The sequence below is a fragment of the Lepus europaeus genome, chromosome 23 (genome assembly GCF_033115175.1).
Source record: "Lepus europaeus isolate LE1 chromosome 23, mLepTim1.pri, whole genome shotgun sequence".
Classification (NCBI taxonomy): domain Eukaryota; kingdom Metazoa; phylum Chordata; class Mammalia; order Lagomorpha; family Leporidae; genus Lepus; species Lepus europaeus.
In genome coordinates this window covers 17,835,166-17,863,009 of record NC_084849.1, presented here as the reverse complement: position 1 = coordinate 17,863,009, position 27,844 = coordinate 17,835,166, and the positions used below count along the sequence as shown (strand labels likewise).

The 27,844-nt window shown below is 60.1% G+C and overlaps 1 protein-coding gene across 1 annotated transcript; it reads left to right on the top strand.

Annotated features, from left to right (window-relative positions):
• Positions 1-124: 124 nt before the first annotated feature.
• Positions 125-24,688, top strand: FOXN4 (forkhead box N4). Its single transcript, XM_062182642.1, has 10 exons — positions 125-272; positions 771-859; positions 14,375-14,520; positions 17,643-17,767; positions 17,880-17,990; positions 18,238-18,365; positions 18,904-19,000; positions 19,785-19,992; positions 23,463-23,855; positions 24,429-24,688. Exons 2-10 carry the CDS (start codon positions 774-776, stop codon positions 24,686-24,688), a joined length of 1,554 nt encoding a protein of 517 aa, XP_062038626.1. The 5' UTR covers positions 125-272; positions 771-773.
• Positions 24,689-27,844: the final 3,156 nt, after the last annotated feature.

Sequence of the window (27,844 nt, the reverse complement as noted above, 5' to 3'; positions counted from 1 at the left end):
GGGCGCGCCGAGCTCGCCGCTGCCGGGGAACGCCCGCTGCGGTCCCCTTGACCCTGCCCGGTAACTGACCCTTGGGGGAAAGAAAAAAAAAAAAAAAAAAAAGCCCCCCACACGGCTACTGCGCATGCTCTGAGCTGGACAGCTCCGGAGAGGGAAATTTAAAAACGGTTCGAGCAGCGACGGCGGCCAAATTGCAGAACGCGAGGGGCGAGCGCCAGGGAGGCCCCCTCCGGAACCCCGCGCGCCCGCCGCCGCAGGTACCGCAGTGCCGGGCCGTGCGGGGCCGTGCGCGGCGACTCCCCCGACCCAAGCCCCTCTCCCGGGGGATCCTGGGCGGGTTTCCCTGTGCGTTTTCAGGCTTGGAGTTTGCGACACTTAGGGACGCCCTGAGAGTTTTTATTTTTTTTTTTTAAAGGCTGCTCGGGGGGGCGGGTTGGGGAGCCGGGCTGGTTTCCCCCACCCCTCTTTTTGCAACTGCGGTTTTCCAGGGTTGCCACCCGGATCCTAGGGCTTCCCTCGGCCCTGGCCCCTGCGATTTTATTCCCGTCCCTTCATAGTCCTACAACCTCGCGGAGGTGCGGGGTGGGGGCTGGGGGACGTGACCCGAGCCGCCCAGGAATCCGCCAGCGGTGGTGTTTTTCTTTAACGACAGAGTGTCCTGTAGGTTCCTGGAGCTCCACCCTCGGAGCTGGGGGGAGCCGAGGGCGGGGGTCCCGACCCGGCGCCGCTGATGGGAGTTTGTCTTTTGCTTGCCTCCTCCCCGCCCCAAGGAGATGATAGGAAGTGACATCTCGTCCATGATGTCGGGACTCGTCCGAAACTCGGGGCAAAGCCACCACCCCTCTGCGCAGGAATACAGGTGAGGGCTTCCTCTTTTTCTAGCTCTGTCTCACGCTCGCTCTCTCGCTCAAGTCTCCACGCGCCGCTCGTGGCTTCTGAAACTGCCCCCAGAACCGGCGCCAGGCTTGCGTCCCGTGCCTTTGCGAGTCGGCTAGCAGGTCTTGATTTCCGAGGTGGTCTCTGCGCGTGCGCGGGCTGGCCCAGTCCGTCCCGGGTTAGGCGCTGGGTGGGCATCTTGGTGATTGTTCGGAGGAGGGCTCCTGCTTCCCCTCCGGCGCCCCTAGGGGGTGCCCCCTCGGAGGCTTTCTGGGGAGGTGCTGGGCAGGTTGTGGCTGTGTGACATTGGGCAGGTCCCTCACCCTCTCTGGGCGTCATCTCTGGGCGTCATCTGCTCTTCACTTAAAAGATGCTGTTGAATTAGATGCTCTTGGGGTCTCCTGTGTTTGAGGAGTGAAAGACACGGGAACTGAGGCCAAAATAATTCTCTGGAACAGGCTTAAGCAAGGTGCAGGGGGCTGCGGGGGAAGACCCCGGAGCCCCTGCTGGAGAGGCCCTGAGGGGTCACCCCAACCGGCCCCCTTCTTTTGTGGGTAGGGAAACTGAGGCCGGGAGAGGAGAAAGGGCTTGTCCAAGGCCACAGGGCTGTGGGGAGGAAGTGGAGGAGCCTGGAGGCCCCTGCAAGCCCTGACCTGGTTCCCCCGCCCCACCCCGGCCCCAGGGAACAAGCGCGCCCAGCTTCAGGAATGGGGACAGGACTGGGGCTGGCTGGGGCAGAGCAGGCTGTCATCTTGGATCAGCCCTGTTTACCCAGGGGGCCCTGGAACTCAGCAGCAGCACCTGCTGGGGCAGACCACAGCCCCAATTAGAGGCCGGCCGCCTTGTAAGACCCCAAGGAAGCTGCGCACTCACAGGGTTTTAGCACAGAGGCTGCTGTGTGCAGAGCTGGGGCCAGGTGCACGCCAGTTTGTCCGCCCCTACCATGTGCAGCTGCTCCTGTTTCCTTCACCCTACGGTGGGGAGCTACTGCACTGACCCCCATCACACAGGTGAGCAACAGAGGCTCAGAAAGCCAGGCAACCCAGGACCCCTGAGCTTCCTTCCAGTGCGACAAGGGTTTGAATGATGGCAGGTGGCGTGGAGTAGATTATGGGTTAGCAGCTTGGGCTCCGCAGCTCTTTGTAATCCCAGCTCCTCGGGCTGCGTGGGGCTCTTTGAGTCTCAGTTTTCTCATCTGCAAAATGGGACTAGAACGAGTACCCGCTGCACGGAGTGATGCTGATTAAATCAACATACTTAGCTCTGCCATTTGCCAGCTGTCCCTGGGCGGTTTGGCCTCTGAACGTTTGTGGGTTTGTGCACTGGAGAGAATCAGAGCTAGCCAGCCCTCTAGGGCTCAGTGGCATCCCCTGTGAGCGAAGCAGGCACTGTGTCCAGAGCAAGCCTGCCTGTGCCCTCCATGCTGGGAGCTGTGGGAGAGCTCAGCCCCTCCCCCACCCCAGGGGGCTTCACTGCAAGAACTCAAAGACCCGGATTCTCACAGTCGCCTAACCGCACTCCGCAGGAGCCCTGGAGGCAGCAGAGGCAGGCGCAGGTGGACGCCAAGTCCAGCTTTGTACAGGTCCTGGGCTTGCTTCTGTTTCCTCTTCTTTCAAATGGGCATGGTCAGGGCCTACGGCCCCTGGGGTTGCTTGGGAAGCCCAAAAATGAGGCTTGCGGATCAAGGACGCATAACCTGCTGTGGCTATAGCTGGTGAACCAGTGTGCAAGAGAAGGGTCTGTGCAGGTTCTTTAGGATAGGGAAGCGTGGAGGAACTGCAGAGGGGGTGGGGGCCCCTGAATCCAAGGGCCCCCGGGAACAGGGCACGTGAGGACTTAAGCTCGAAACCACCACTCCCCAGGTGCTCTGTGGCCCCCAGCTCCGAGTCCCACTGGCACCACGCACAGGGAATGGAACAAAATAGGCCGCTCCATCGCCTCGCTCCAGGGGGCTGCTCCTCCCTGAGCCACTGAAGAGCCCAGTGGGGAGCTGCTGACAATTTTGCACCTGCAGTGGGGCCTGGGCCCGAGTTTTCTTAGGGAGAGGACATTTGTGGCTCCCACTTTTCTCCCCACATAATGGCCCGGGAGCAAGTTATGGGCTGCTCTCTTACCCTCCCCCGTCTCCAAACAGGGCTGCTGGTCCAGCCGTGGTGCAGCCCCCACTTGAAGCCGCCTGGCGCTGCAGCCCCCTGGGGCCTGGTGCAGCCGTTAACTCTCAATGGCTGTGTGCGGGGAGGGCGGGGGCAGCAGCTGGAGGCAGCAGCCCCAACCCCAGGGAGCTGGCGGGAGTCAGCAGCCTCCCCGCCCCACTGCCAGCCAAGGCTGGGGACCAGGGGCGGTCCTGGCTCTGGACAACAGCAAGGGAAACTCGTGTTCCCCACAGCGGAACTGGTTTCATTGCAGCTCAGAGGGCAGGAGGGCCGTCCACCCTTAGAGGTGCTGGGGAGTATGGTTGTTAAGCATCAGCTGTGTGCCAGGCACCTGCTCAGCTCCTCAGCAGGTGCACTGTCCCGTTTTGGTGCGACAATTGACAGACAAGGGTCCTGAGGCACAGATATATGAGCTACCCAAAGGCGCATGCTCAGAAGGGGGCAGAACCCAAGATCTGTGACCACTGCGCCAGCTTTTGGAACTTATCCTAGAGGTCAGGGTCAACAAGCTCCTTTAGTAGGTTCCGTTAAGCATTTTGTTTTTAGAGAGGCAGACAGGATGAAGAGAGCTCCTCCCATCTCAGGTTCACTCTCAAAAGCCCACAAGAGCTGGGACTGGGCTGGAGCCAGAACCAGGAACCTGGAGCTCAAGCCAGGTCTCCCAGGTGTGTGGCTGGAACCCAATTCCTTGAGCCATCCCTGCTGCCCCCCAAGGGTGCAATGGCAGGGAAGTAGGGTTGGGAGCTGGAGCTGAGACTTGGACCCAGGCATTTCGATAAGGGACAGGGGCATCTTGGCCACTGGGCTCAACACTCCCTCAAGAAGCTCCTCTTCCAAAATGGGAAAGTGTGGCTCGGGGACCTGAGTAAAGGCAGGTGCTTGGCCCCTCGGGCTCGCCCCTGCTCCGAGAGCCAGGAGGCTCAAAGGTCCTCCACATGGGTCCTTGTGCCTGATGTCCCCTTCCCCAAATCTCAGTCCCTGCCCAAGGAAATAAGGTGGCCCTGGGAAGTCCCTGCCCTGTCTGGATGCTGGGCTGTGTGTGTGTGTGTGTGTGTGTACGGAAGTGGTGGCACAGGTGGACCGTCAATATTGATTGGCTAGGTGGGAGACTGGCAGATACCATGAGAAAGAACACGTCTGCGGAGATCTGGTGATGACCCATAGCTCGGGAGCCCCGAGCAGGATGGTTGATCCCCATCAGGCGGCCCCTCCCATCAGCTGTAACCTCCCTGTGGGGAGGGGGCCCCTCCGCCAGCGGTGGGGACGGTCCCAACAACTGCACAGCCCTCAGCGCCCATGGAACAGCTTATTGCTACCTTGTGGGCCAGGAAGCGAGGTGGCCTTCCTGGGCCCAGCCCTGTTTGGGGGTCTTTGCATTTCTACCCCTGAGAATCATCTACATGCATGTGCACACAAGTGTGGACACACACACACACCCGAAGTCCAAAGACAGCCACCGTTGTAGAAAGAAAAGATTCTCATTTCCAAACGCATCAAATCAGCTCCCCGTGCACGCCCCCTTGGTCCTGTTGGCAATTTCCCTGGCTTGCTCCGTAGCATTTGCTCACCTTTTCATGTAAACAGTTGCAAAAGATAGGTTAACTAAACAAACACCTTGGGAAGTGCTTCCTCCCTCTTTGTGTGGTGGGTGGGCCCAAAGCAAGAACGGCTCTTGGTGAAGGAACTGTCCGGCTCCGCTAGGGAAGGCAGGGGAAGCTTCCCTGGGAGGGGGTGGCCGAGCTGTCCCAGGGAGGGGGTGCGGAAGTGCCTCTGAGCCACTGGGATGCTGATTGCTAACAACCTTTGCTGTGCCAGGCCCTCCGACAGGCAGTGCTAGGCATGAGGGGGAAGACACCTGCTATGAGTACTGCACCTGCTACGTGCCAAGCCCTGTCTGATACAGATGGGTCTTGCCCTCCCCTCTGCACCCTGGGGTGGGGATTATGGTTATTCCATTTACTTAGGATGGTTATTCCATTGTACTTAGGACGTAACCAAGGCACAGAGAGGTGAAGTGACTTGTCCCAGATCACCCGGCCACAAACGTGCAGAGATGGGATTTGAACCCCGAATGGGTGTCCCTTCCTCTGTACGATCAAGGTGTCGACTCTAAGGACCCCAAGATAGCAAAGCGAGAGCTGGGTGTGGGCTCCGGATGGGGGCTCTGAGAGCAGAAACCCCAGTGGGAACCGTAACCAGCCCCAAGTCCGCATGGCGCCGTGCAGGCACCGGCTGAGCCCCCGCAGTGTTCCACCTCGGTTGCAGTGGCCGCGGGCTCCAGCTGGCCTTGGATGGGCGAGTGCTATGTGTCCAACTGAGGCCTGGCAGGTTGCTGTGGGTCTCGCGCCAACTCTGCAGGTGTTGAGCATCTACAGGGAGGAGCAAGTTAGAGCAGGTGGCCGAATACCACTAACAGGTGATGCTGACAGCTCCAGCCATCTCAGGGGAGGGAAAGACTGGGAGAGGGTTGGCTAGTCTGGGAGGGCTTCCTGGGGGAGGTGGTGTCTAAGCTGGGCAGGAAATGGGTGGCGCTTGGGGACCAGGATATGCTGCCTCTCCTTTGCCTACTCCAGTGAGGATGTAATGAGCGCCCACAGGTGCCATCCCCTCACAGAAAGGTGAGACCCGGATATAAATCAACCCCTCACCGCAGAGCGCCTGCTCTGTGGACACAGACAGGAAGGGCCATCGGAGGACAGCATGGCCAGGGAGGGCCTTTCAGGAGAGGGAACATTTAGGCTGAGAAAGAGTCAGCCAGGAATGAGTGCCTGGAATGCAGGGAAGAGCATGTGCCAAGGTCTGATGATAAGTCAGAGCTGAGTGTGTTTGGGGAGCTGAAACGCGGCGAGGTTTGCAGGAGCAGAGGGGAGGGAGGGAGAGAGGCAGGGGAGAAGGGAAGTGGGACTCCCTGCAGGAGTTTGATGTCCCCATAAAAGGTCTGGCTGCTGCATGCTAGTTGCATCCAGCCTACAGTTTCCCAGGACCTGCCCCGAGCCATCACTGCCCCGCGCCCACCTGTGGTTACCCACCCCGAACAAGGGAGCAGCTACGATGCCCGCATCCCATGTCAGAGGCTCTGGCTTTGACCCCCAGCCCCGGCCCCTGGCTCCAGTTTCTCACCAATGCAGACTCTGGGAGGCAGCAGGTGATGGCTGGAGCAATTGTGTTCCTGCCACCCATGTGAGAGACCTGGGTGGAGTCCCCAGCTCCCGGCTCTGGCCCCGGCCCAGCCCCGCCCCCGCAGGCATTTGGAGAGTGAACCAGAACATGGGAACTCTCTTCATCCATCTCTCATATAAACAAAAGAAAATTAAAAAAAAAAACAAAAAACAAAACAAAACTAGGGTGATCCCATCCTCTCCCCGTTTGACACTTGGGGATCTGAGGTTCTACGGTGTTCTGTACTCTGCGCCAGGTCCCTGCCCTGGGAGTGGAGCAGGACTGGCATCAGGGTCTCCCTGGTCCCCTGGGTGCTGCCCTGCTGGCTCTGCCCACTCATCCTGTCCTCTGTGGCAGCACAGCCCATCCGCAGAGGGCGCTGTCTGTGCAGCTCACTTGGCTGACAACCTTGGACTCCTCGGTGTCTCGCCTTGCCCGGGGGCACCAGGGGCTCCCCTGACCAGTGGCCCTATCACCATCAGGACGCCAGCAGCCTGGCCCTTTTAACAACGATCTGATGACGCCGCCTCCTTCCTGCCCATGGCGTGGTTTATTTCAGCCGTGGCAGGATGGCCCTGTGCAAGTGCTCGCTCCTCTGCCGTGGCCACGTCTCTGGGTGTCACCGGGCCTCAGCCAGCCAGTCTGCGCGGTGGGGATGAGAGGAGCCGACACACAGGCAGCCAGGGAAGCAGGAAGGAGCTGACCTGCCGGGGCTGCTGGAAGGTGGGCTCTCCTCTTTGCGTCCCACAGCCAATCTCATTGGACACAGGGAGCTTGGCCCGCCAGGACCTGACAAAGAGCAGCTCAGGAAATACTCGGGGTGGAACGTGGGACACCCTAGGGAGCCCACTGCGTGCTGAACCCTTTTTGGTCACAGGACATTGACAATGACGTCAACCAGTGCCTGGGGTGAGCACCCGCAATCCATAAATTCCTGAGCTGGGAGGGGGGGCAGCACTCCCACTTTGCAGAGGAACAAACTGAGGCTTGGAGAGCCAGAGGACCTGCAGACGAGACTCCCAGCTACCAAGTGGCTGGGTGGGGTTCCAATCCAGGTCCGGCAGACCCCAGAGTCTACACCGGAGACCATGCCTCAGAGAGGACCCCTGGGGACCGTGACTGGGCTGCTGGCTGGGATGGGCTTCGGGTGTCATGTGGCAGAGGGCCTGTACCTCTCGAGGGGCCCAGAGCCTTCCCAGCACAACCCACAAGTGCACGCAGGTAGCAGGTGAGTGCTAAGCACGGAGCAGGCACTGGAAAATGGGTGACACAGGTGACAGTCTGCTGTTGGCTTTCCCAGAGTCCCATCTCGCGCCTGACCTGGCTCCGACCCCTTCGGAAGTGACCGTGCCCACCCAGGGTATCCCGCGGGCTATGTGTCCTGGCAGCGGCTCCACAGGGAGGGAAGGGGCTCAGCACCTGGGGACCGAAGCCCAGGGAGGGGCAACCGGTGGGGGTGGGGTGGGTTCCAGGGCCGCTGAGCCTTTGGGGCTTGGCAAGGTCCCCCAGCTTCACCTCACCATTCGCACCTGTGAAAAGGGGGCACTGATGCCCCCGCCTGTGCTCCTTTGCCCCCAGAGCTCTCCGCTTGCTAACGAGGACCCCCCGGTGGGGATAGAGGCCCCTGGTGGGTTGAGAAAGACGCATTGTCAGGAGCCACCTAGGGCCCTCCCTCTGACCAGCTCATGAGAAAGCCATGGGCCAGCTCCCACTCTCCGTGGACAACTGAGGCTGGGGGCCATCCCTGTCTCCTCTGTAAACCCAGGGAACCTAAGGCCCAGGGCAGGTGAGACACTGGACCCAGGTCACACAGGACCCCTCTGCTCAGTCACTGCTGCTTTACAAGTGGGGAAACTGAGGCCAGGCCAGGGCCGAGGACCTGTGGGAGTGGGGCCGTCTCTGTGCCCCAGAGACTTCCGTAGCAGCCCGGGTATATCTGCCACCCAACAGGGACCTGATGAGTGGTCCCCTTGGCTCCTGCTTGGATGCCCGTGAGATGGGGGGCTCACAGCTTCGTCAGAGCCCTATCCTGTCCCCCTTGCCGGGGCGGGGCGGATGGAGATTCTTCCATAAGCAACTGCACTACAGCTCGAAATTCCGTGAAATCAGCTCCCGAACTCCCACACTTATAGCACAGCTCCGGGTGTTTAATGGCAACGCGAAAATCCCGGAGTCACTGAATCTCCATTGTCCTTTATGTTGATGGCTTTAAGCGGCTGCGGTTGGCTCGCGGCTACCTGTTGGCAAGCACAGGGCTGTGGCTTCTAGAATTCGCAGAGGACATGTCTGTAGGCAGAGAGGCGGGACGAGGGGCCTGTGGCTCAGAGGTAGAGGTGGAGTCCTGGCTCCACCGCCCCCAGCTGGGTGACCCAAGCCCGGCCTGCGCCTCCCTGGCCTCGGTGTGCACATCTGGCAGGTGGGAAGCTGGTCACCAAGCACGTGCGCAGCGTTAGCCTCGGGAGCTGTGCCCCCAGGCCAGGGCCGTTCGCCTCTGCGTGGGCACCGGAAAGCTGCGGCTCTGCGCACCTTTATCCAAACTGAGTAATTATTGAGCACCCACTGTGTGCCCGGCCACATGCTCTACCTCGGGGGCTGTGAGCGTCCCTGCTTCGCCATGGGGGCCTCCTAGGGCCACTTGCACCCAGAAAGGACTCTGAGTCCCCCCAGAGACCTAGGGGTGCAGCTCCTGCCCTCCCTGGAGTAGGAGGTGGCTTGAGGCCAACTGGTCCCTTGGGGTCAGAGAAATAGGAGTCGGATAGAGAGACACAGAGAGGAGGAAGGAAAGGCGTCCATTGGGAGGGAACAGAAGTTGTGGGGGTATGGAGGAAGGCACAGTCAAGATGTGGGCGGGGGGCAGTGCAGCTGGAGACAGAGGGCCCACCCCATGCTGCATCCGAGCTGGCCCCAGACCTGGGGTCGTTAGCTGCAGGTACCTGTGTCTCCTTCCTGCAAGCCTGGCTCTGTGGCTCTGGGCAGCTGGGGTGGTGGGCACACAGGTGTCACGCTTTGGGGCCTGTAGTGGGTGGGTGGGATGGAGAAGGGTCTATGGGAGACTGGGGGAGAGGATGGGCCTTGGCTAAGAGCTCCTGTGGGTGCTCTGCCTCCCTCGTCATTAAACCCATTCTGCAGATCAGGAGACTGAGGCTCAGGAAGGCTTGGGAGGACGTCCAGCAGGAAGCCCAGGGCCGCTCAGCTGCAGGGACAGGAAAGGAGAGAGTGGAGGGAGCTGGGTCTTTGGAAGCTTGATTCTTCTCGGCTACCTCTGGGGGTGGCGCCATGCAGGCCGGGGTTAGCCAAGAGCTGCAGACAATGCACAGGGGGTGGCAGACCTGCCCTGGGGACCAGGGCCACTCCAGGCTGGGCTTGGTCTTTTTCTTTGAATTGCATATGTCCTGTTCTTTCCCGGCATAGAAGGCTGTCTGTCTGTCTGTCTCTCTCCTACAATGGCTCATAAAACCACTTTACTCCCCTACCTCATGCCAATCCTAGGAGGCACAGGTACTGCTGCCATGAGCATTATCGCTCATGCCCATTTTACAGGTAGGAAAACTGAGCCCAGGGATTAAATGCCATTCTGAGGACGCACAGCTGGGAAGCCAGAGTGGCTCCTGAGCCACAGTCTTTGCTGGGTTCCAGCCACTGTGGAGCCTGTAGCAACGCTGCCTCCAGGAGGTGCTAGGAGTGAGAGGGGCTGGCACGTGGGGTGGTCTTTGGGCATTGGTGAGGGAGGGTGGTTTATTTTTTTTGGTGGTAGGGGGGCTTGTGGTGCACCTCTCTGCAGGGGGCAAGGGTCACCCAGGGCCTGGGATGGGCAATGGGGACGAGGCAGTCCCGCCAGGGCTCTGACACATCGGCCCCAGCCCCTGTGACATATATCGAAGAGACCCCCAAGTCTGAGGGAGACCCTAGAGGCAGGGGGAAGCAAATCAAGCTTCAGAGCCAGCGGACTCTCACCACAGTGCTCCCCGGCAGGCATCCTGCACGGCTGGCTGGGGCCACTCGCCAGGCGCCCCGGCTTGGGGATAGGCAGAGGGGAGGACCCAACCACCTCTGGGACACCTGCTGAGCCCAGATTGAGGGACAGGCCCGGACAGGCCCGTGCCCCCAATGGAGCATGCACTGGCTTCTCAGAGCCCCTCAGCCACCCCAGGAACAGAGACTCGGTGACTTGTCCCAGGGCATGCAGCCCAGGGCTCACAGACTCGCACCCAGAAGGTTGATCCTTGCCCGCGTCTCAGCCCGCCCCCTCTGGGCTGTCCTCCCTCCCCAGGGCAGCGGGGAGGCCTGGGGTGGGCCCCCTGGAGATGCTGGGTTGCAGAGCCCTAGCCGAGAGCCCTGGGCTCGGTGGGACTTCTGCCCCTGGACATCAGATTCCTGCCCGCAGAGCCCTGGGAGCAACCCGAGGCTGGGGCAGACAGGCCCAGGGTCAAGTCCTGGCTGCCTCGCTTCCAGGCAAAGGGGCCTTGCTTTGCGGGGACTGGCCTTGGTGTCCCCATCCATAAAGTGGGCCTGGGCCGCTCCCTGCCTCCTTCCTAGGACTGCCGCGAGGTCCGGAAGAGACAGCGGATGCTCTATCGGCTGTAAAAGTCCAGGCCGGGGAGCAGGCCTTGGGCACGGGGGCTAATGAGCTGTTTGGGATGCCTGCACCCCTTGTTTGAGCACCTGGGTTTGTCCTGCCTCCACTTTCCGGCCAACTTCCTGCGAATGCACACCCAGGGGAGCAGCAGGTAGTGGCTCAAGTACTCCAGGCCCCTGCCACCCACATAGGAGACCTGGATTGAGTTCTGGTCTTCTGGCTTTGGTCTGGCCCAACTTCAGGAGTTTTAGGCATTTGGGGATGGAAGGTCTCTCTCTCTCTTTCTCTCTCTCTCTCTCTCTGTCACTCCCTCTGCATTGTCATGTCACTCTCAGGGTTGGTGGCCTGGTAGCCTGGGCTTGGCCTGTTTTAAAGGCACTCGCTGTGTGCGGGACACAGGGCTCAGGGTCAAGGCTCAGTGAGCCAGGAGGCAGGGTGAGGGCAGAGAGATGGGTGGGGCAGCCTCATCCTGGCCATGAGCAGGGAGCAGTGAGGATGCACACGGGGTCCCTGAGCATGCGGGAGGAACCGGAAGTTCTCCCCCTCACTCAGCTGGTTTCCCGTTTAAGAAGAGGGGTAGCCTCAGTCACACTGGGGACCTCCCAGGCTTGGTGGCCAGGACACACATTTCGAGGTTGGCATCGGGGCATGGGCAGAGAAAAGCAAAGCTTTCCTGGCAGGGGGCATGGAGGCACAGCCGGGTACAGGTACGCCAGGGCAGGTGCACCCTGGGTAGATGCAGCAGGCCGTGGCTCTTCCCACGGATGAGCAGTGAGGCCAAGGGAAAGGGGACCCCTGTGGGCCCCCAGTTAGAATGGAGAGGCAGAGTCACCAGACAGCACCTTCGATCTGGCCCTTGCACACTAAGCACCTGACCCATGGGGAGACAGGCTTGGAGTCCTGTGAGTGACTTCCCAGGCCTCAGTTTCTCCATCTATAAAATGGGGATGGTGCAGAACCCCAGTCTGGCATACGGGAAGTGTGGGGAGTGGCAGCAGGGCAGGTCCCTGCGACCTATGTCCAGAAGCTTCCAGACCCCAGGGCCGGCTAACAGTAACATGACTATGACCGTCGGGATTGGGACTAAGAGCTGCGTGATACTTGCCATGCGCCAGACACCCCTGCAAGCGTGCTGCATGCAAAAACCATTTCGTTCTCCCAACATCTGATGGGGGAGGGGGTTATTCTCATCCCAAGGTGCACAAGCAAGGGGAAACCAGGATCCGAACCCAGAGCCCCCGCTCTTAACCGCCCCCTGTACTGCCCGTCAGCCTCACCCCTACCCGGGGTTCTGTTCCAGCTCATCTCTAGCCGAGCAGGAGGAAGGCAGTGAGGGCAGTGGGGAGCTATGGCAGGTTCCTGAGCAGGAGTGGCCTTGCCTTACCAAGCACTGCTGAGTCAGCTGGCCACGGCGTGGCAAGGGGAGGAAGGGCAGGGGCCGGCCAGGCGTCCCCAACGGTGGGCCCTGCCCCTCTGCCTCATGCCGTGCTGAGGGGCCTAGGGGACACAGATGGCATCTCTTGGGCCTGGCCCGTGGCTGTCACCGGGCCAGATGAGTTACGAGCCAGCTGAAGGGGCAGCAGCCGGGAGGGGGAGGGGCGCAGAAACAATTGACCGAGACCCCAGGACAATGGGGGCCACGTGCCACGGGGCCAGCAGTCGCTTGTCACACAATGGGGCTCCGGGGACAGCAGCCGGGCCAACCGCTGCCAGTGACACGGGCCGGCTGGGTTTTCAAATCGCCCCAGGCACTGTTTTCCTATGAGGCAGCCAATGGCCGGGGTGGCCTGGTGGTCACCTGACGCCAGCACCGTGGGCTGAGGGCCCAGGCCCTGTGACAGCGGAGCAGCCGTGGCCATGGCAACACTAATTGGGGCCCTAAAACACTAGGGCAGGGAGAGCAGTGCTGGGGAGGAGGGGTCGAGGAAAACCAAGGGAGGAGAGAGAAAGAACTGGACCTAGAGTCGCCAGGCAGAGAGGGGGCAGACAGGCCCCGGGCCAGAGCCTGGGGCTTCTGGGGTCTCTCTCTGTCCCCGCACTCTCCCCAGGAGGCCCGAGCCACTGATCTTTAAAACTTGGAGCTCAGGATTTGAGCCGAGGGCCTCTCAGCAACAAGACACCCAGCCCCTTGCTGTGACGTTGGCAGGTGCGCTGTGGTCCCCGCGAGGGTCTGTTGGCGCATGCGTCACTACAGAGGCCAGAAGCCAGTGGGTGGCCTGGGCTCTAGGGGCCACCCGGCCAGTGCGACCTCAGGAGAGAGGTTGTCCGAATCGGGTGTAGCCTCTTCCTTCCGCAGGAAACCAAGTCTCTCTGCTCAGGATTCCGTGGGGCGTGGTGGGTGGGGGTCTCTCACTGGAGCCTGCAGGAGCTGCCTGGGGTCCTGGGGAAGCAGTTGGGCTTCAGGCTGCACCCAAGCTCCCTGCCCCAGCACCTCTCATGCTGTGTTGCCTCGGGCAGGTGGCCCCATGTCCTGAGCCTCAGTTTCCCACCTGTAAAAGGGGGAACTGAGCATATCCCAGTCTCGGGGCTGCTGTGGGGATTGAGGGGGGACCGTGCTGAGCACTGAGCCTTAAGCATGGCATGGAGCAGGCACTCAGCCAGCTCTGCACGTAACCAACCCCGTCACCCACGCGGACTGTCCCCAAGCCCCACGCCACCCCCGAGGGATACCGCATGGCCGGAAGCCACCCAGGACCTGGAGCCTGGCGACCTGGGTGCAGTGGTGATCCCAGTGACCACAGGCTCTGCATGCTGTGTGCTATGGAGTCCAGCTGAGCTCCTATAGTGCCTCAGTGTCCTCACTTAGCCTATGGGGCCCAGAGACCGGGAGCATTCCAGACCTCAGAGTCTAGAATCTGCATACACAACGCTGGGGGAGAGGACTCAAGTCTCAACAGGACATCCATTCATGCTTCCCGAACCCCTCACTCCACAGGGAACATGATACAATGTTGGTACTGCACCCCCATCAGGACCCAATGTTGGTACTGCACCCCCATCATGACACAGTGTTGGTACTGCACCCCCATCATGACCCAATGTTGGTACTGCACCCGTATCATGACCCAATGTTGGTACTGCACCCCCATCATGACCCAATGTTGGTACTGCACCCGCATCATGATACAATGTTGGTACTGCACCCCCATCAGGACCCAATGTTGGTACTGCACCCCCATCATGACACAGTGTTGGTACTGCACCCCCATCATGACCCAATGTTGGTACTGCACCCCCATCATGATGCAATGTTGGTACTGCACCCGCATCCTGCCATCCCACACCAGGTCACTTGAAGAATTTCCTCCTTGTGGCACTACGTCTGTACTCCTAATTTAGGAACATCTTGAATTTTGGCTTTGAGACGCTCAGCTTGTGCTAATACCAGTGCTTGCCTCGTGGGGTAATGGAGGTGTTAAATGGGATGAGGCCCGCAGTGAGCACCCCACTAAAGGCAGGGCTAAGAGAGATGGGCTCACCACGTTCCCATGCTGAGTAGGTTGGAGGGTGGCTTGGGGGCAGTGAGGGGCCTGGGGTTCAGGAAGCTCCCCCACCCCGGGACCCGGCTGAGCTCCCCCACTCCGCCCGAGCTCCTTGCTCCTCTCCACAGGCTCCTGGCTTCCACCAGCAATGAAGACCTCCCCGGGGACCTGCAGTCCCTGTCGTGGCTCACGGCCGTGGACGTGCCTCGGCTGCAGCAAATGGTAAACAGCCGCGTGGACCTGGGCGGCCCCAGGGCGCCACATCCACACACAGGTAGGCTCAGGGTCCAGGTACGGCGGAGGGAGCAGAATGGGGGAGGGGCATCTGAGCCCCAACACTCAACACTTGCTGTGTGGCCGGGTCCCTGCATTCCTCGGGGCTGTAACACGGGGCTGATTCCACCTGCCTTCAAGGGATGGAGTTCATCACATATTGAACACGGTGCACCAGGCCCTGGATAAGTTGGATAAGCTACGGGTCCTGCAGGGAGGAAGCCACACCTGCTGCTCCTCCAGTGATTTAAAAAAAAAAAGATTTATTTATTTGAAAGGCATAGAGAGAGAGAGAGAGAGAGAGAGAGAGAGAGAAACTTCCATCCACTGGTTCACTCCATCAAATGGCTGCAATGGCCAAGACTGGGTCAGATTGAAGCCAGGAGCTTCATGTGGGTGCAAGGGCTCAAGCTGCTTTCCCAGGTGCATTAGTAGAGAGCCGGATTAGAAGAGGAGCAGCCAGGACTCGAACCGGTGCCCATACAGGATGACGGTGCCACAGGGAGAGGCTTAACCTACCACGCCACAGCACCGGCCCTGAGAATGGTTTTTATTCTTCAAGGGTTGTAAGGAAAAGATGACAAAGACCACATGGCCCGGGAAGCCTAAATCACTTTCCATTGGCTGTTTTGGGAAGCCCCTGCAGGCCCAGGAGCAGGAGGCCGGTACACAGCTGCGGGTTGCAATGGCAGCAGGTGGATTCCTTAGAGACATGGAGAGTGTTCAGGGGCAGGTGCTTGGTGCCGCTGGGGCACCCGTATCCCGTGTCCGAGCGCCTGGGTTCAATTCCAGCTTCCCGGTAATGCACACCCTAGGAGGCAGCAGGTGATGGCTCAAGCACTTGGGTGTCTACCACCTATGTGGGAGACCTGGACTGAGCTCCGGGCTTCAGCCTGGCCCAGCCCTGGCTGTTGTGCGCATCTGGGGAGTGAACCAGTGGATGGGAGAACTCTCTCTCTCTCTCTGCCTCTCTCTGCCTTTCTTTCTTTCTTCTTCTTTTTTTTTTAAGATTTCATTTATTTATTTGAGAGGTAGAGTTACAGACAGTGAGTGGGAGAGACAGAGAGAAAGGTCTTCCTTCCGTTGGTTCACTCCTCAGATGGCCGCAACGGCCAGAGCTGTGCCTATCCGAAGCCAGGAGCCAGGAGTTTCTTCCAGGTCTCCCACGTAGGTGCAGGGCCCAAGCACTTGGGCCATCTTCCACTGCTTTGCCAGCCCATTGCAGAGAGCTGGATCGGAAGAGGAGCAGCCGGGAATAGAACCGGCGCCCATATGGGATGCTGGCACTGCAGGTGGAAGATTAACCTATTGTGCCACAGTGCTGGCCCCCTCTCTGCCTTTCAAATAAATATTCTTTAAAGTGTTGAATAAACATGATGGAAACAACCAGCACAGTACATTAAATGAACCAATAGTTGAAAAATTAATGTCTAGGATTTTTTTTTAATTGAGCCAATCATTCCTGCACAGGGATCCGCAAACTCTTTCTGGGAAGGGCCAGGTGATAAACATCTTAGACTTGCTAGGCTGCACAGTCTCCATGGAGGCTAGTCCACTTTTGCTCCCATGGCACAAATTCAGTCACAAACAGTGTGAAGATAGGGATGGCTGTTGGGCACACAGGTTAGCCCAGCCCGCATCCCCTATTGGAGGGCCTGCTCCACTTCTGAGCCAGCTCTCTGCTAGTGAGCCCCTGGGAGGCAACAGATCACGGCCCAGGTGCTTGGATCTCCGCCACCAATATGGGAGACCAGGATTGAATTCCAGGTCCTGGCTGTTGCAGGCATTTGGGGAGTGAGCCAGCAGATGGAAGAGCTCTCTCTATGTCTCTTTCTTTCTCTTCCAAATAAAACAAGAAAATAACTAAAAATTTATAAATAAGAAAATGAATAGGAATATTTCAAAAACTTCATGGAAATGGAGTTCATTATTATTTTAGTGCAAAAAAGTTTTTGAAACCTACACGTAGCTTTTTTTTCCCCACAAAATGCATCTCCCAAGAACTTTTTGAAGACCTCTGATAGGTGTGACTGTGCCAATAAAACTTTATTTATACAACCAGACTGTGGGCCGCATTCGGGCTGCTGGTCGTGTTGCTCAGCCTGGATCTAGGAGCCCAGGGAACAAGCACGTGGGGAGGTTGCCCTCTGATCTGAGCTGGTTCCTCGCCTGCACTGAGGTGCGACAGAACTGCTCTCCTGGGGGAGCTGCGATGGCTCAGTGCAGCAGGCACAGAGCGCGGGAGGCATTCCATGAATGGTGAAGTAAGGAAGCTCCTTCCATGCCCGCCGCACCTGCTGGCTGCCTCTCACTGCCCGGTGTGTGCAGCATTGAGCTGCGGGAGGTGTGGTCCCAGTTGTCTGGGCAGGCAGAAAAGGCCAAGACAAACAGACCAAAGCCTGCAGGGTGAGCCCAGGCAGCAGCCAGTACTTGCAGAAGAACTGAAGGACCCAGAGGGCTTCCTGGAAGAGATGGCCCTGGGGCAGCATCGTCTTGCAGGGCAACTCTGCCTGATTGCAAGTGACTGGCTGAAACCAGGCTGGTGCAGTGAGACTCTGGGATGGATTAGCAATGTCTGTCACAGGCCCAGCACAGGCGGGAGGGAGGCAGCCTGTACACGAGGGATTCCTGAGCTGATTCTTGGTCCGAGGAGCAGAGCTTAGCAAAAGAAGAGGCACACAAAAGCATTGGACCTAAACCTGGAGCCACGGGGGGAGCCACGGGAGAGCCACGGGGAAGCCACGGGGAAGCCACAGGGGAGCCACGGGAGAGCCACGGGGGAGCCACGGGGTGTTTTAGGGAAGAAAATGCACAGTGAATGGCAGTGTTGCTGCTGGGTAAAGGACAGGTGTTAGTTACATCCTCCTCCTCCTCGGCTCCTGTCGCCGGCTGGCATCCCACGTCCAGCAAGGCGCTAAGTAGGCACTCGATGGCATTATCTCATCTCTTACCGGAAACAGCAGCAGCCCAAATGCAAGCGAGACCGATGCTGGCTGCAGCCACATGCCCAGGAGGGACTGCCAGGCCCCTCACGGTGGGGGTGGCGCCACCTTGGGGTGGGCTGGGCCTGCCTGCAACCCTGTTCCTCCAGCCCTGCAGCCCCTCTGCACCTCTCCCCTGCAGGTACCCCAGCTGGGGCTGCTGACCTGCACGTGGGACCTACCCCAGGGCCCCTGCTCCCCGGTCCGGCCGGCATGGCCCCCCGGAGCTTGCTGGGCCTGGGCCCCGTAGCCAGCCATGGAGTCAGTGTAAGTGCCACCTGGGGACTGGGGATGGGGGGGGGCGAAGGGATGCCCCCCAGGGCTTGGGTGCCCCACTGCCACCCTGACCCCCTGCCTCCTCCTCTCCCGTCCCCAGCAGATGAGCCAGTTCTCAGTGGGCGGCCAGCCCTCACCTCGCTTACAGGACACATCCCAGCTGTACCCACCGGCCACCCAGCCACCATTCCCTCTCCCTCCAGGCGCCCAGCAGGTACCAGAAGCTCCCAGTAGCCCCGATCTCAGAGGCCCCTGCCTTGGGGCAGCCGGGGGGACCCCCTGGGCCTCAGTTTACCCAACATCACCCATTGCTGTGCTGGGGTCATTGGTTCTGTTGTCCCCAGACTCCTGGCCCCGCCCCCATCAGCCTCCCCTGGGCAGGGCAGGGGTCTTGTGTGTGACTTGTTCCTTCTCACCTCCTTCCCTCCCTCCCTCTCTCTCTCCCCTCCCCCTGCGGGAAGTGCCCTCCTGCCGGCCTCTATGGTTCCCCATTTGGGGCACGGCCCCCCTACCCCCAGCCCCACATGGCTGTGCTCCCGTCTCAGGAACTCCGTCCCAAGCACTACCCCAAGCCCATCTACTCATACAGGTGAGGTCCACGGTGGGCGGGGCCAGGTGCTGGGGGAGGAGGGGCCGGGGCTGTGTTGGGGGATCCTGGGGCAGTGGGAGAGCCCCCCCAGGTGCCAGCCCCCACATGGTCGGCCAACACCACGTCCAAGAGCTCACTCACACCCCGCTCCAGCTCTCCCAAGCTGTGTGGCCTGGGGTGGGGCAGGGTGTCTCGGCCTCTCTGAGCGTCAGTCTCTTCCAACATGGAAAGTTGTTGGGATAACAGCCAGTGGGGCCTTGTGGGTGCCTGGTGGGGGTGGGGGAGGGCAGCTGGGGCAAGACCTGAGGGGCTGCAGACGCTCCCTACCTCTACAGGGATGTGCGGAAGAGGGAGAGACACCAGTGAGGAAGGCTGAGCCCAGGGTCAAGGAGAAAGGCAGAGGGGATTGAGGGGAAGGGAGACGAGGCATCGAGAGCATGCTGGGGTCAAGCAGGGTGGGCTTCCTGGAGGAGGGGGACCTTGGCGAGTCAGCCCCAGACCCCCTTCACACCCGGCCCACCCGGCCTCTCGCTCCCAGCTGCCTCATCGCCATGGCCCTGAAGAACAGCAAGACAGGCAGCCTGCCCGTGAGCGAGATCTACAGCTTCATGAAGGAGCACTTCCCCTACTTCAAGGTGAGGCCCCGCCCCGGCTGCAGGTGCGAGAGCTGCCTGGGCCTCTGTCTCCGAAACCAGGGCTGCCCCTTAGGCCCCCCGTTACGCCCCTTTGCTGGCGGGGAGGGCACACACGTGTGCAGGTGCACAGGTGACGTCGGCATTAGCACTGGGCTCCGAGGGAGGCAGAGGAACTCGCCAGGCAGCTCAGGGCACAGACGGAGGGTGCAGAGGCCAGCTAGAGCCTTGCCCTCCCCGCGCCTCCTCGGTTAGGAGGGGAGAGGTGAGGGGTCTGCACCCAGAAGGTGCCACGCGGGCCTCTGTTAGCAGCAACGCGCACTGCCACGTTTCCGGCCCCGACAGCGACCTCGGCCATGAGGCTGCAGCACAATGAGAGGCGGGGAGAGAGAGGGAGAGGGAGAGGGAGGAGAGGGAGGAGAGAGATGGACAGAGACAGAGACAGATAGGCAGGTGTTGCCGTATCTGGTTCCCTGGCAATGAAGCATGAGCACCTACAAAGTGCATGTGTGTAACACACTGGGTGCTTTGTCCGGGCCTCAGCCTCTCTGCCTGGCTCCCGGCGTGGACAGAGGGTGATGGATCCACCGCCTTGCAGCCACTGAGGGCTCGGGGGGAGGGGGCGGGATCGCAGGCCCCTTTCAGCAGGGCACGGCCCCCAGGCTGCCTCAGATCTCACTCGCTCGCTCTGAGCATCTCCCCTGCTACCGCTGGGTCCCGTCCCGCGGGCCCATCCCTAGGGTGGGGGTGTCTCCACGGGGGTCCCGAGTGCCGGGCCTCCCCGCAGACAGCACCCGACGGCTGGAAGAACTCGGTGCGTCACAACCTGTCCCTGAACAAGTGCTTCGAGAAGGTGGAGAACAAGGCGGGCGGCTCCTCGCGCAAGGGCTGCCTGTGGGCCCTGAACCTGGCCCGCATCGACAAGATGGAGGAGGAGCTGTACAAGTGCAAGAGGAAAGACCTGGCTGCCATCCGCCGCAGCATGGCCAACCCCGGTGAGCCGCACACGTGCACACGTACACCACGTGTACACATACATACACCATGTGCACACACATAGACACCACGTGCACACACTCACCACACCATCCGCCACAGCATGGCCAACCCCGGTGAGCTCCACACATGTACGGGTACACCACGTGTACACATACATACACCATGTGCACACACATAGACACCATGTGCACATGCTCACCACACCATCCGCCACAGCATGGCCAACCCCGGTGAGCTGTGCACGTGCACACGTACACCACGTGTACACATACATACGCCATGTGTACACACATAGACACCACGTGCACACGCTCACCACACCCTCTGCCACAGCATGGCCAACCCTGGTGAGCTCCACACGTGTACGCGTATACCACGTGCACACGTAAACCTCATGAACACCCGTACACAGCACATAGTCATGCACACATGTACACACAGCATGTGTACACACATACGCACCAGCACACACGTACACCATGTGTACACATGCACACATACACACATGCAGCACGTGTACACACATGTACGCCACACACATACACATGTATACCACACATACACTCAATACACACACCACACACATACACATCAGCACATACACGTGTACACCACATGCACACACCTACACCAGCAGACACATGTACACGTGCACACACCAGCACATATATGTGTATGCCATGTGTACACACATACCACATGCACGTGGATACATGCCAGCATACATATATAGGCCATGCACACACATGCATACCACACACACATATACCACACACATGCACCCTGTCCACACATGCCAGTGTCCACACATGCACTTACCAGCATACACACACTCACACTTGCACACATGCCAGACTCCACGCTTACACACCAGCATGCCCACGTAGACCACATGCACACACAAACCACGGCACCACGCACACACATGCACACGGTGGGGGTGGCACACGAAGGGAGGGCAAGGGCGCAGAAGCCTGCGGCCGGGGCCGTCTCCCGGCCTGCACAGAGGTGGTCTAGGACCGCAGCCCGCGGTCGCTGAACGTGGCCCCTCACCCAGAACTGTTTCTGGGAGCGGAAGTGGACAGGGTGAAACACCGCGCCGCCAACGGCTGGTGAAGCAGGCATCAGGGCCCCTGTGCCCGGCTTAGGACTGGCAGATGTGTTAGAGGGGACACGAAGACAGCCTCCCCCTCCCGAGAGAGGGCGCAGCTGGGGGCTGGTGTCGAAGCGAGCTGCCGTGAGGTGCAGGCACAGCTCCAGACCGAGCGTGTGCACGCGTATACAGTCGGTGCTCATCACGTGCAGATTCCAAAATCGGTGTAAACCCCCCCTCCCCGTTAGGCAAAGCGGCAGGGTCTGCACAGAACCCACGCTCGGGCCCTGTGCGAAGGCGCTCCAGACTGTAGAGGAGACTGGGAATAGAGACGTCCGCTGTGGAGCTCAGGTACAGAGGGCTCACGGGGCGCTGTCGTAAAGGAAGACGCAGGAGTCCGCAGGTTGTTGGCGCCAACGTAAGCTGACCTTCTGCTTCCACCGCGCTGGCCTCTCCAATGGGCTCCTGCCCCGCGCACACGGGGAGGAATGCAGGTGGCGCTGTGTAGTTTCGGAAGAGCGACGCGGGAGAAAAGCCTGCACACGCCCAGTACAGACGGTGTTTAGACAGATTTCCAATCCTCCGTTGGAGGGATCTGCAAACCCAGAATCACAGAAACACAGAGGGCCAGCTGTGTACACACACACAACTGTGCACACAAAAACACACAACTGTGTATACACACACAACTGTGTACACACAACTGTGTACACAAAAACACACAACTGTGCACACACACAACTGTGTACACACAACCGTGTACACAAAAACACACAACTGTACACAAAAACACACAACTGTGTACAACACCAGCTGTGTACACACACAACTGTGCACACAAACACACAACTGTGTACACAAAAACACACAACTGTACACAAAAACACACAACTGTGTACAACACCAGCTGTGTACACACACAACTGTGTACACAAACACACAACTGTGTACACAAAAACACACAACTGTGTACACATACACAACTGTGTACAACACCAGCTGTGTACACACACAACTGTGTACACAAACACAACTGTGCACACACACCAGCTGTGTACAAACACCAACTTGTACACATACCAACTGTGTACACACACCAGCTGTGTACACATACCAGCTGTGTACACAAACTGTACACACAAACACCAACTGTGCACACACACACAACTGTATACACACAAGAACAAACTGTGCACATTCCAACTATACACACAACTGTACACACACGCCAACTGTATACACACACCAACTGCACTGACTGTGCACACACACCCTGACTAGAATGTGTCCGGGCTGTCTATCCACAGCCCGGCAGGGGAGCCGGCTCTGCCCAGCCTCTGCCCACGTGGCCTGGCTCCGTTGGTTCCTGCCAGGCTTGAGGCCTGGCCCGAGGGAGGCTGGGAGTGCAGCTCGGAGGTGAACAAGCCAGTGAGGTGGGGGGAGGGCCGCGGGGGTGCCCCAGGCTCTCAGCTGGGGGGGTCACACACCCCGACCTCAGCAAGAGCTCTGGGGTCTGGCTCGGGACCTAGGCCAGTCCTGTATTAACAGGAGGGACTGTCAGCCTCCTCCCTCTCTCTGCCTTTCAAGCAAATAAATCGTAAAAAACAAAGTGAGGTCCTGGGCAGCCCATTTGGCCTTCTAGATTCTAAATGTTTTCATTTCTTTCTCTTAAATTTTTTGTAAAATTTATGTACTTATTGGAAAGACATAGACAGTGTGTGGGGAGGGGGGAGGGAGGGGGGGAGGGGGAGAGAGAGAGAGAGAACGAGCGCTCTCATCCAGTGCTTCAGTTCTCAAACGCCTCTGACACCTGTGCAGCGCCCAGCAGGAGGCGGAACTCCGTCTGGGGCCCTCACGTGGGCGGCAGGGACCCCAGCACCGAGCCAGCACCTGCTGCCTCCAGGGTGCCTAGCAGGGAGCTGGAGTCAGGAACGGAGCCGGGACTCAAACCCGGATACTCCGGCAGGGGTGCTGGTGTCCCGAGCAGCTGCCCCTGAGTGTTCCCAGGTCTGAAGGCGTGGGGGGCGGCGGCCCAGCTAGACCTGGGGACCCCAGGGTCGGGTGTCCGCGTGGTGATCCATTGCACAGGTCAGAGCCCACAGCCCCACACAACGTCAGAGTAACGGCGCCCCCTTGCTTCGGCAGCAGGGATGGGCCAGGACCCCTCGATTTTGAGTCCGTGGGAGCCTGGCCCATGGGGGTCTCTCATCCCTGCCGGAGCTCCCTCCCTCGGCTGGGGTCCCAGGGCCCCGCTCCTCTCTCCAAGACCCTGCGGCACAGGTGATGCCGAGCCCTAGAAGAGGAGACCTGCGGCCTGGTGCCTGCCGGGTGGGTTCTCAGTGACCTCTCCCCCCCACCGCCCCATTCCCGCAGAGGAGCTGGACAAGCTGATCTCCGACCGACCTGAAAGCTGCCGGCGCCCCGGCAAACCCGGAGAGCCGGAGCCCCCTGGCCTGCTGCGCCCTGCCACGGCGACCATGGCGCACGGCTGCCTGGCCGTCTCCCAGCTCCCTCCCCAGCCGCTCAGGACCCTGTCCCTGCAGTCGGTCCCCCTGAACCACCAGGTCCAGCCCCAAGCCCATCTGGCTCCAGACTCCCCGGCGCCGGCGCAGACCCCACCCCTGCACGCCCTGCCGGCCCTGAGCCCCGGCCCCCTCCCCCACCCCGCCGTGGGCAGGGGCCCTGTGGACTTCATCAACATCGGCACGGACATGAACACTGAGGTGGACGCCCTGGACCCCAGCATCGTGGACTTCGCTCTGCAGGGTGAGGCTGGAGGAACCGGGGTTGGAGACAGGTGATGGGCAGGGGCGGGGCGGGGGAGGAAACCAACACTGTCTGCGGCCCGCCCCCCGTTGCCATAGCAACCGCCCTAGGACTAGCTAATCACAGCAAACAGTGAGCACTTACTGTATACCAGGCCGGGGGGGTGGGCGGTGGCAGGCATGTCAGAGGCGTCATGTCATCTGCCATGGTCCCCTGAGGCCACGCCCTTTCCTGTCCAATGAGGAAACTGAGGCCAGGGGCCCAGCATCCGCCAGCTGGCTGGTCCTTGAAGCCGGCACTCAGCCCGGGTCTCTCTGGCCACAGACTTTTCATCACTAACCGCTGCACTCACACCCGTGAGAGGGGTCACCCGCTGACCCGCACCCATGGCATGGTCCTCAGTAAAGACGACGTGAACTAATGAATGGATGGATGGATGCGCAAATGGGGGTTTCAGGCTGCAGGAACGCGGGTGCACCTGCCACGTGCCAGGGAGGCCTCCTCCCTTAGACCCGAACCTGACCCGGGCTGTCCGGCGTGTTGCCGGTTCACGGGGCCCCTTGTCTTTGCCAGGGAACCTGTGGGAGGAGATGAAGGAGGACGGCTTCAGCCTGGACGCCCTGGGGACCTTCGGAGACTCCCCGCTTGGCTGTGACCTGGGGGCCTCGGGCCTGACCCCCATGCCTGGTGGCAGTGAGCAGGGCTTCGCAGACGTGCAGCTGACGGGTCTCTACGCTGCCTACTCCAACCCGGACGGTGTGGCCGCGGCGGGCGCCGCCTCCTCCACGCAGTACCTGGGAGCGCAGGGGAACAAGCCCATCGCCCTGCTCTGAGCTGCTGGGCTGGCACCGACCAACCAGAGCAGGGCACTCCTGGAAGGACCGCCCCCTTGCCTCCCACGGACCCTCCTGGAACCCTGGCAAGGCTGCAGCCTCTCTCTCTCTCCAGCCCCTTTTGTGCCTCCCATAGGAAGCTTCTGGAACCTTCCCAAGACAGAAGCACAGGGGAGGGTGGACCAGGCTGCCTGGCCCAGCTCTGTTGAAAATGAGATTTTTCCAGTGCAGCCTCCGGCTGGCCAGGCCACCTCCCCGGGCACCTTGGCGAGCAGCCCAGCTGGGGCACAGGCTAAGGGGCGGAGACAGCCATCTCGGGCTCCACGGAGGCCAACCTTGAACTTCTTGGTAGACCCCAGCGTGGGCTGAACTCTGGAAGGAGAGCCTGCCTGGGAGGCCGCCAACCCGGCTTCACAGCCTGTTAGCGTCTTTAGCATCTCCCGGAGCGGCCTCCTGGGCGTGCCGGGCTCCGTGCCTGCGTGTCCATTTATTTATATTTATTGTGTCTCACACACTCCCCCTCCACGGACTCCTCCATGGCTGCCCCCATCCCGGCGTCTCCCCAGCACCTAAGCCACCAGCGCCTGGCACCCGTGGTGGGCTCGGGGCGCCCCGGCCAGCCGTGGACGTCTTCCTCCAACAAGCACTTTTGATCCTGGGAAGCTCCCTCTTTTTTTTCTCATACCAGAGAGCGCTGTTTTGCTGTCGGTTCAGTCACTGTGCAGACAGGTTCCCTGAGGTTGCGGAGGGGGAGGTGCCGTGGTCTGGGGCTTTGGGGGGGGGGGGTCTTTCTATGGGCATATTGGGGTGGCGGCGGGAGGAAGGAGGAGTGCTTCTGGTCCTGGGGTTTTAGACAGTTCCAGAAAGAGAGAAAGCAAATGGCACAGTGTGGTGCTTGCTCGGTGCCAAGGGCAATGCCAGATATTTCCTGGTGGCACTCACTGCGGCCCTTTGCCAATGACTGATTCCCCAGCGCAAGATCTGTAGACAGTTGGGCTCAGGGGTCCCTGTTGGGGGGTGGGGAAGGAGAAGGTGACCAAGGCTTTTTTTTTTTTTAAAGATTTATTTATTTATTTGAAAGAGTTACAGAGAGGCAGAGGCAGAGAGAGAGGTCTTCATCCACTGGTTCACTCCTCAAATGGCTGCAATGGCTGGAGCTAGGTTGATCTGAAGCCAGGAGCCAGGAGCTTCTTCTTGGTCTCACACATGGGTGCAGGGGCCCAAGGACTTGGGCCATCTTCCACTGCTTTCCCAGGCCACAGCAGAGAGCTGGATCAGAAGAGGAGCAGCCGGGACTTGAACCGGCACCCATATGAGATGGCGGCACGGCAGGTGGCGGCTTTATCCACCAGGCCACAGTGCCGGCCCTGACAGAGACTCTCGCAGCAACAGAAGAACCTGTGACTGTCACAGTGGCCACGACACGACCCTTCCTAACCGCCCGATGCTTGGCCGTGTGCTGAGAGCTCTGGGACCCTAGGACCAGAACCTTCAGCTTTGTCGGCAGCCAGCCAGCTGCCTGAGGGGCGTGGCGCAGAGCCCTCTCTCCCAGGGCCCTCTGTAAGTCATCGCCAGTTCTGGAACTTTCTATGGGGCATGCATCCTGTTGAGACACAAAGCCCAGCACGGCCCATTTGTGACCTCAGCTCCATGTGACGAGACTCCGATGCTGTTTCCGTTGTTGTTGATGAAGATTCCATGACTGGTCCACCCCAGGGTTCTCTTCTGTAGTATTGTCTGCTCGCAATAAAGGCTGGATGGCCGCTCTGTGACTCTGGGGCAGGTGCAAGGGGCAGGGCCGCAGGATAACCATGCCACTCATTGCCCCCCTGCAGATAATAGCTGCTTTACAGATGAGGGAAACTGAGGGTTCGAGGGGCCATCCCGTGAAACGTGGAGCCCAGGTCTCCTGACACCAAGCTCCCAGCACAACAGAGATGGAGGCGGGGCTGGGGGAGGGGCACGTGTCATCAGCGAAGTGGCTGTGGCCTCTCTTTACCGTCCCTCAGGGATTGTGGGTGCCGATTGCTGCTCAGAAGGTAGGGGACAGAGAGGTTCGGGGTGGGGGTCTGTGCTCAATCCCAGGGCAGCCTCTTGGGTGGCCCCTGGGATCAGACACCGAGGCAGAAGCAGACACGCCCTTGACTGCACCTGCTGTGTGCCAGGCCCTGTGGTAGCTCATTCAAGCCTCACAGTAGCCCCGCTGGTGGCGTGGCTTATTAATGACACCCACGTTGCAGATGAAGAAACTGAGGCACAGAGGAATAAAGCAGGTGACTTGCTGCCCAAGGTCACAGCCAAAGGCGGACTGACAAGGTGTCTCACTCTTCAGGCCACCCAGGCAGTGGCTGGCAGGCTCAGCAGGGAGCCTGGGTTCACGGCCGTGCAGTGAGCAAGTTAGGATGTGCAAGGATTGGAGGCCCGGGAGTGGCGAGGTTCTGAACAGGACCCACTGCCATGGAGAGCAGGCAGGCGGTAGGGAGCCGGTGCGTGCAGCGCCCTGGGCCGTCTCTCTTGGCCCCTCACTTGCCCTCCCTGGCTGGGCTGCTGGGTGGTCCTGTGACCCAGGTGCAGCCAACAAGAACCCTAACCCTAACCCTAACCCTAACCCTAACCCTAACCCTAACCCTAACCCTGACTGCTGTGGGCACTGGGGGAGTGAACCAGTGGGTGAACAAGCTGTGTCTGCGTCTGGCTGAGAGAGAGAGAGGGAGAGAGAGAGAGTTGAAGATGTCACGGGGCTGGCTTTAGCGATGGGAAGAGGCCTTAGGAAACAGGAGGAGTAGGAAAACCCCTCGTGCCCTAGTGGCCCCGGGAGCCCAGGGAGGCCCCCGTGGGACTCCTGACAGCCAGGGCTGTAGGGTGATACGTGCATGTCGTCTGAAGCCACAGCGCACGCCGGGGGCTCAGGGCCCTGGACAAGCACATCTGGATCCCAACAGGTCCGAGAGCAACTCTGAGTTGTATGTGGGTTTGCATCTCCTGCACTCACAGTGGCGGTGACAAAGGCACAGGGAACAGCCACTTGCTGCCTTTGTATCCATGACGATGGTCGGAAACACGCACAGAGACATCTAGACCTATCCACACACAGCCACAGAACACACGCAGCCACACGTGGCCACATGCAGCCACACGCAGCCACATGTAGCGACA

What these genes read in the sequence shown, in the direction of transcription:
- FOXN4 (XM_062182642.1), top strand. Translation starts at nt 774, where the DNA reads ATGATAGGAAGTGACATCTCGTCCATGATGTCGGGACTCGTCCGAAAC. An exon ending in CCCTCTGCGCAGGAATACAG is followed by an intron (nt 860 to 14,374) that starts GTGAGGGCTTCC and finishes TCCTCTCCACAG; the next exon opens with GCTCCTGGCTTCCACCAGCA. An exon ending in CGTGGACTTCGCTCTGCAGG is followed by an intron (nt 23,856 to 24,428) that starts GTGAGGCTGGAG and finishes TGTCTTTGCCAG; the next exon opens with GGAACCTGTGGGAGGAGATG.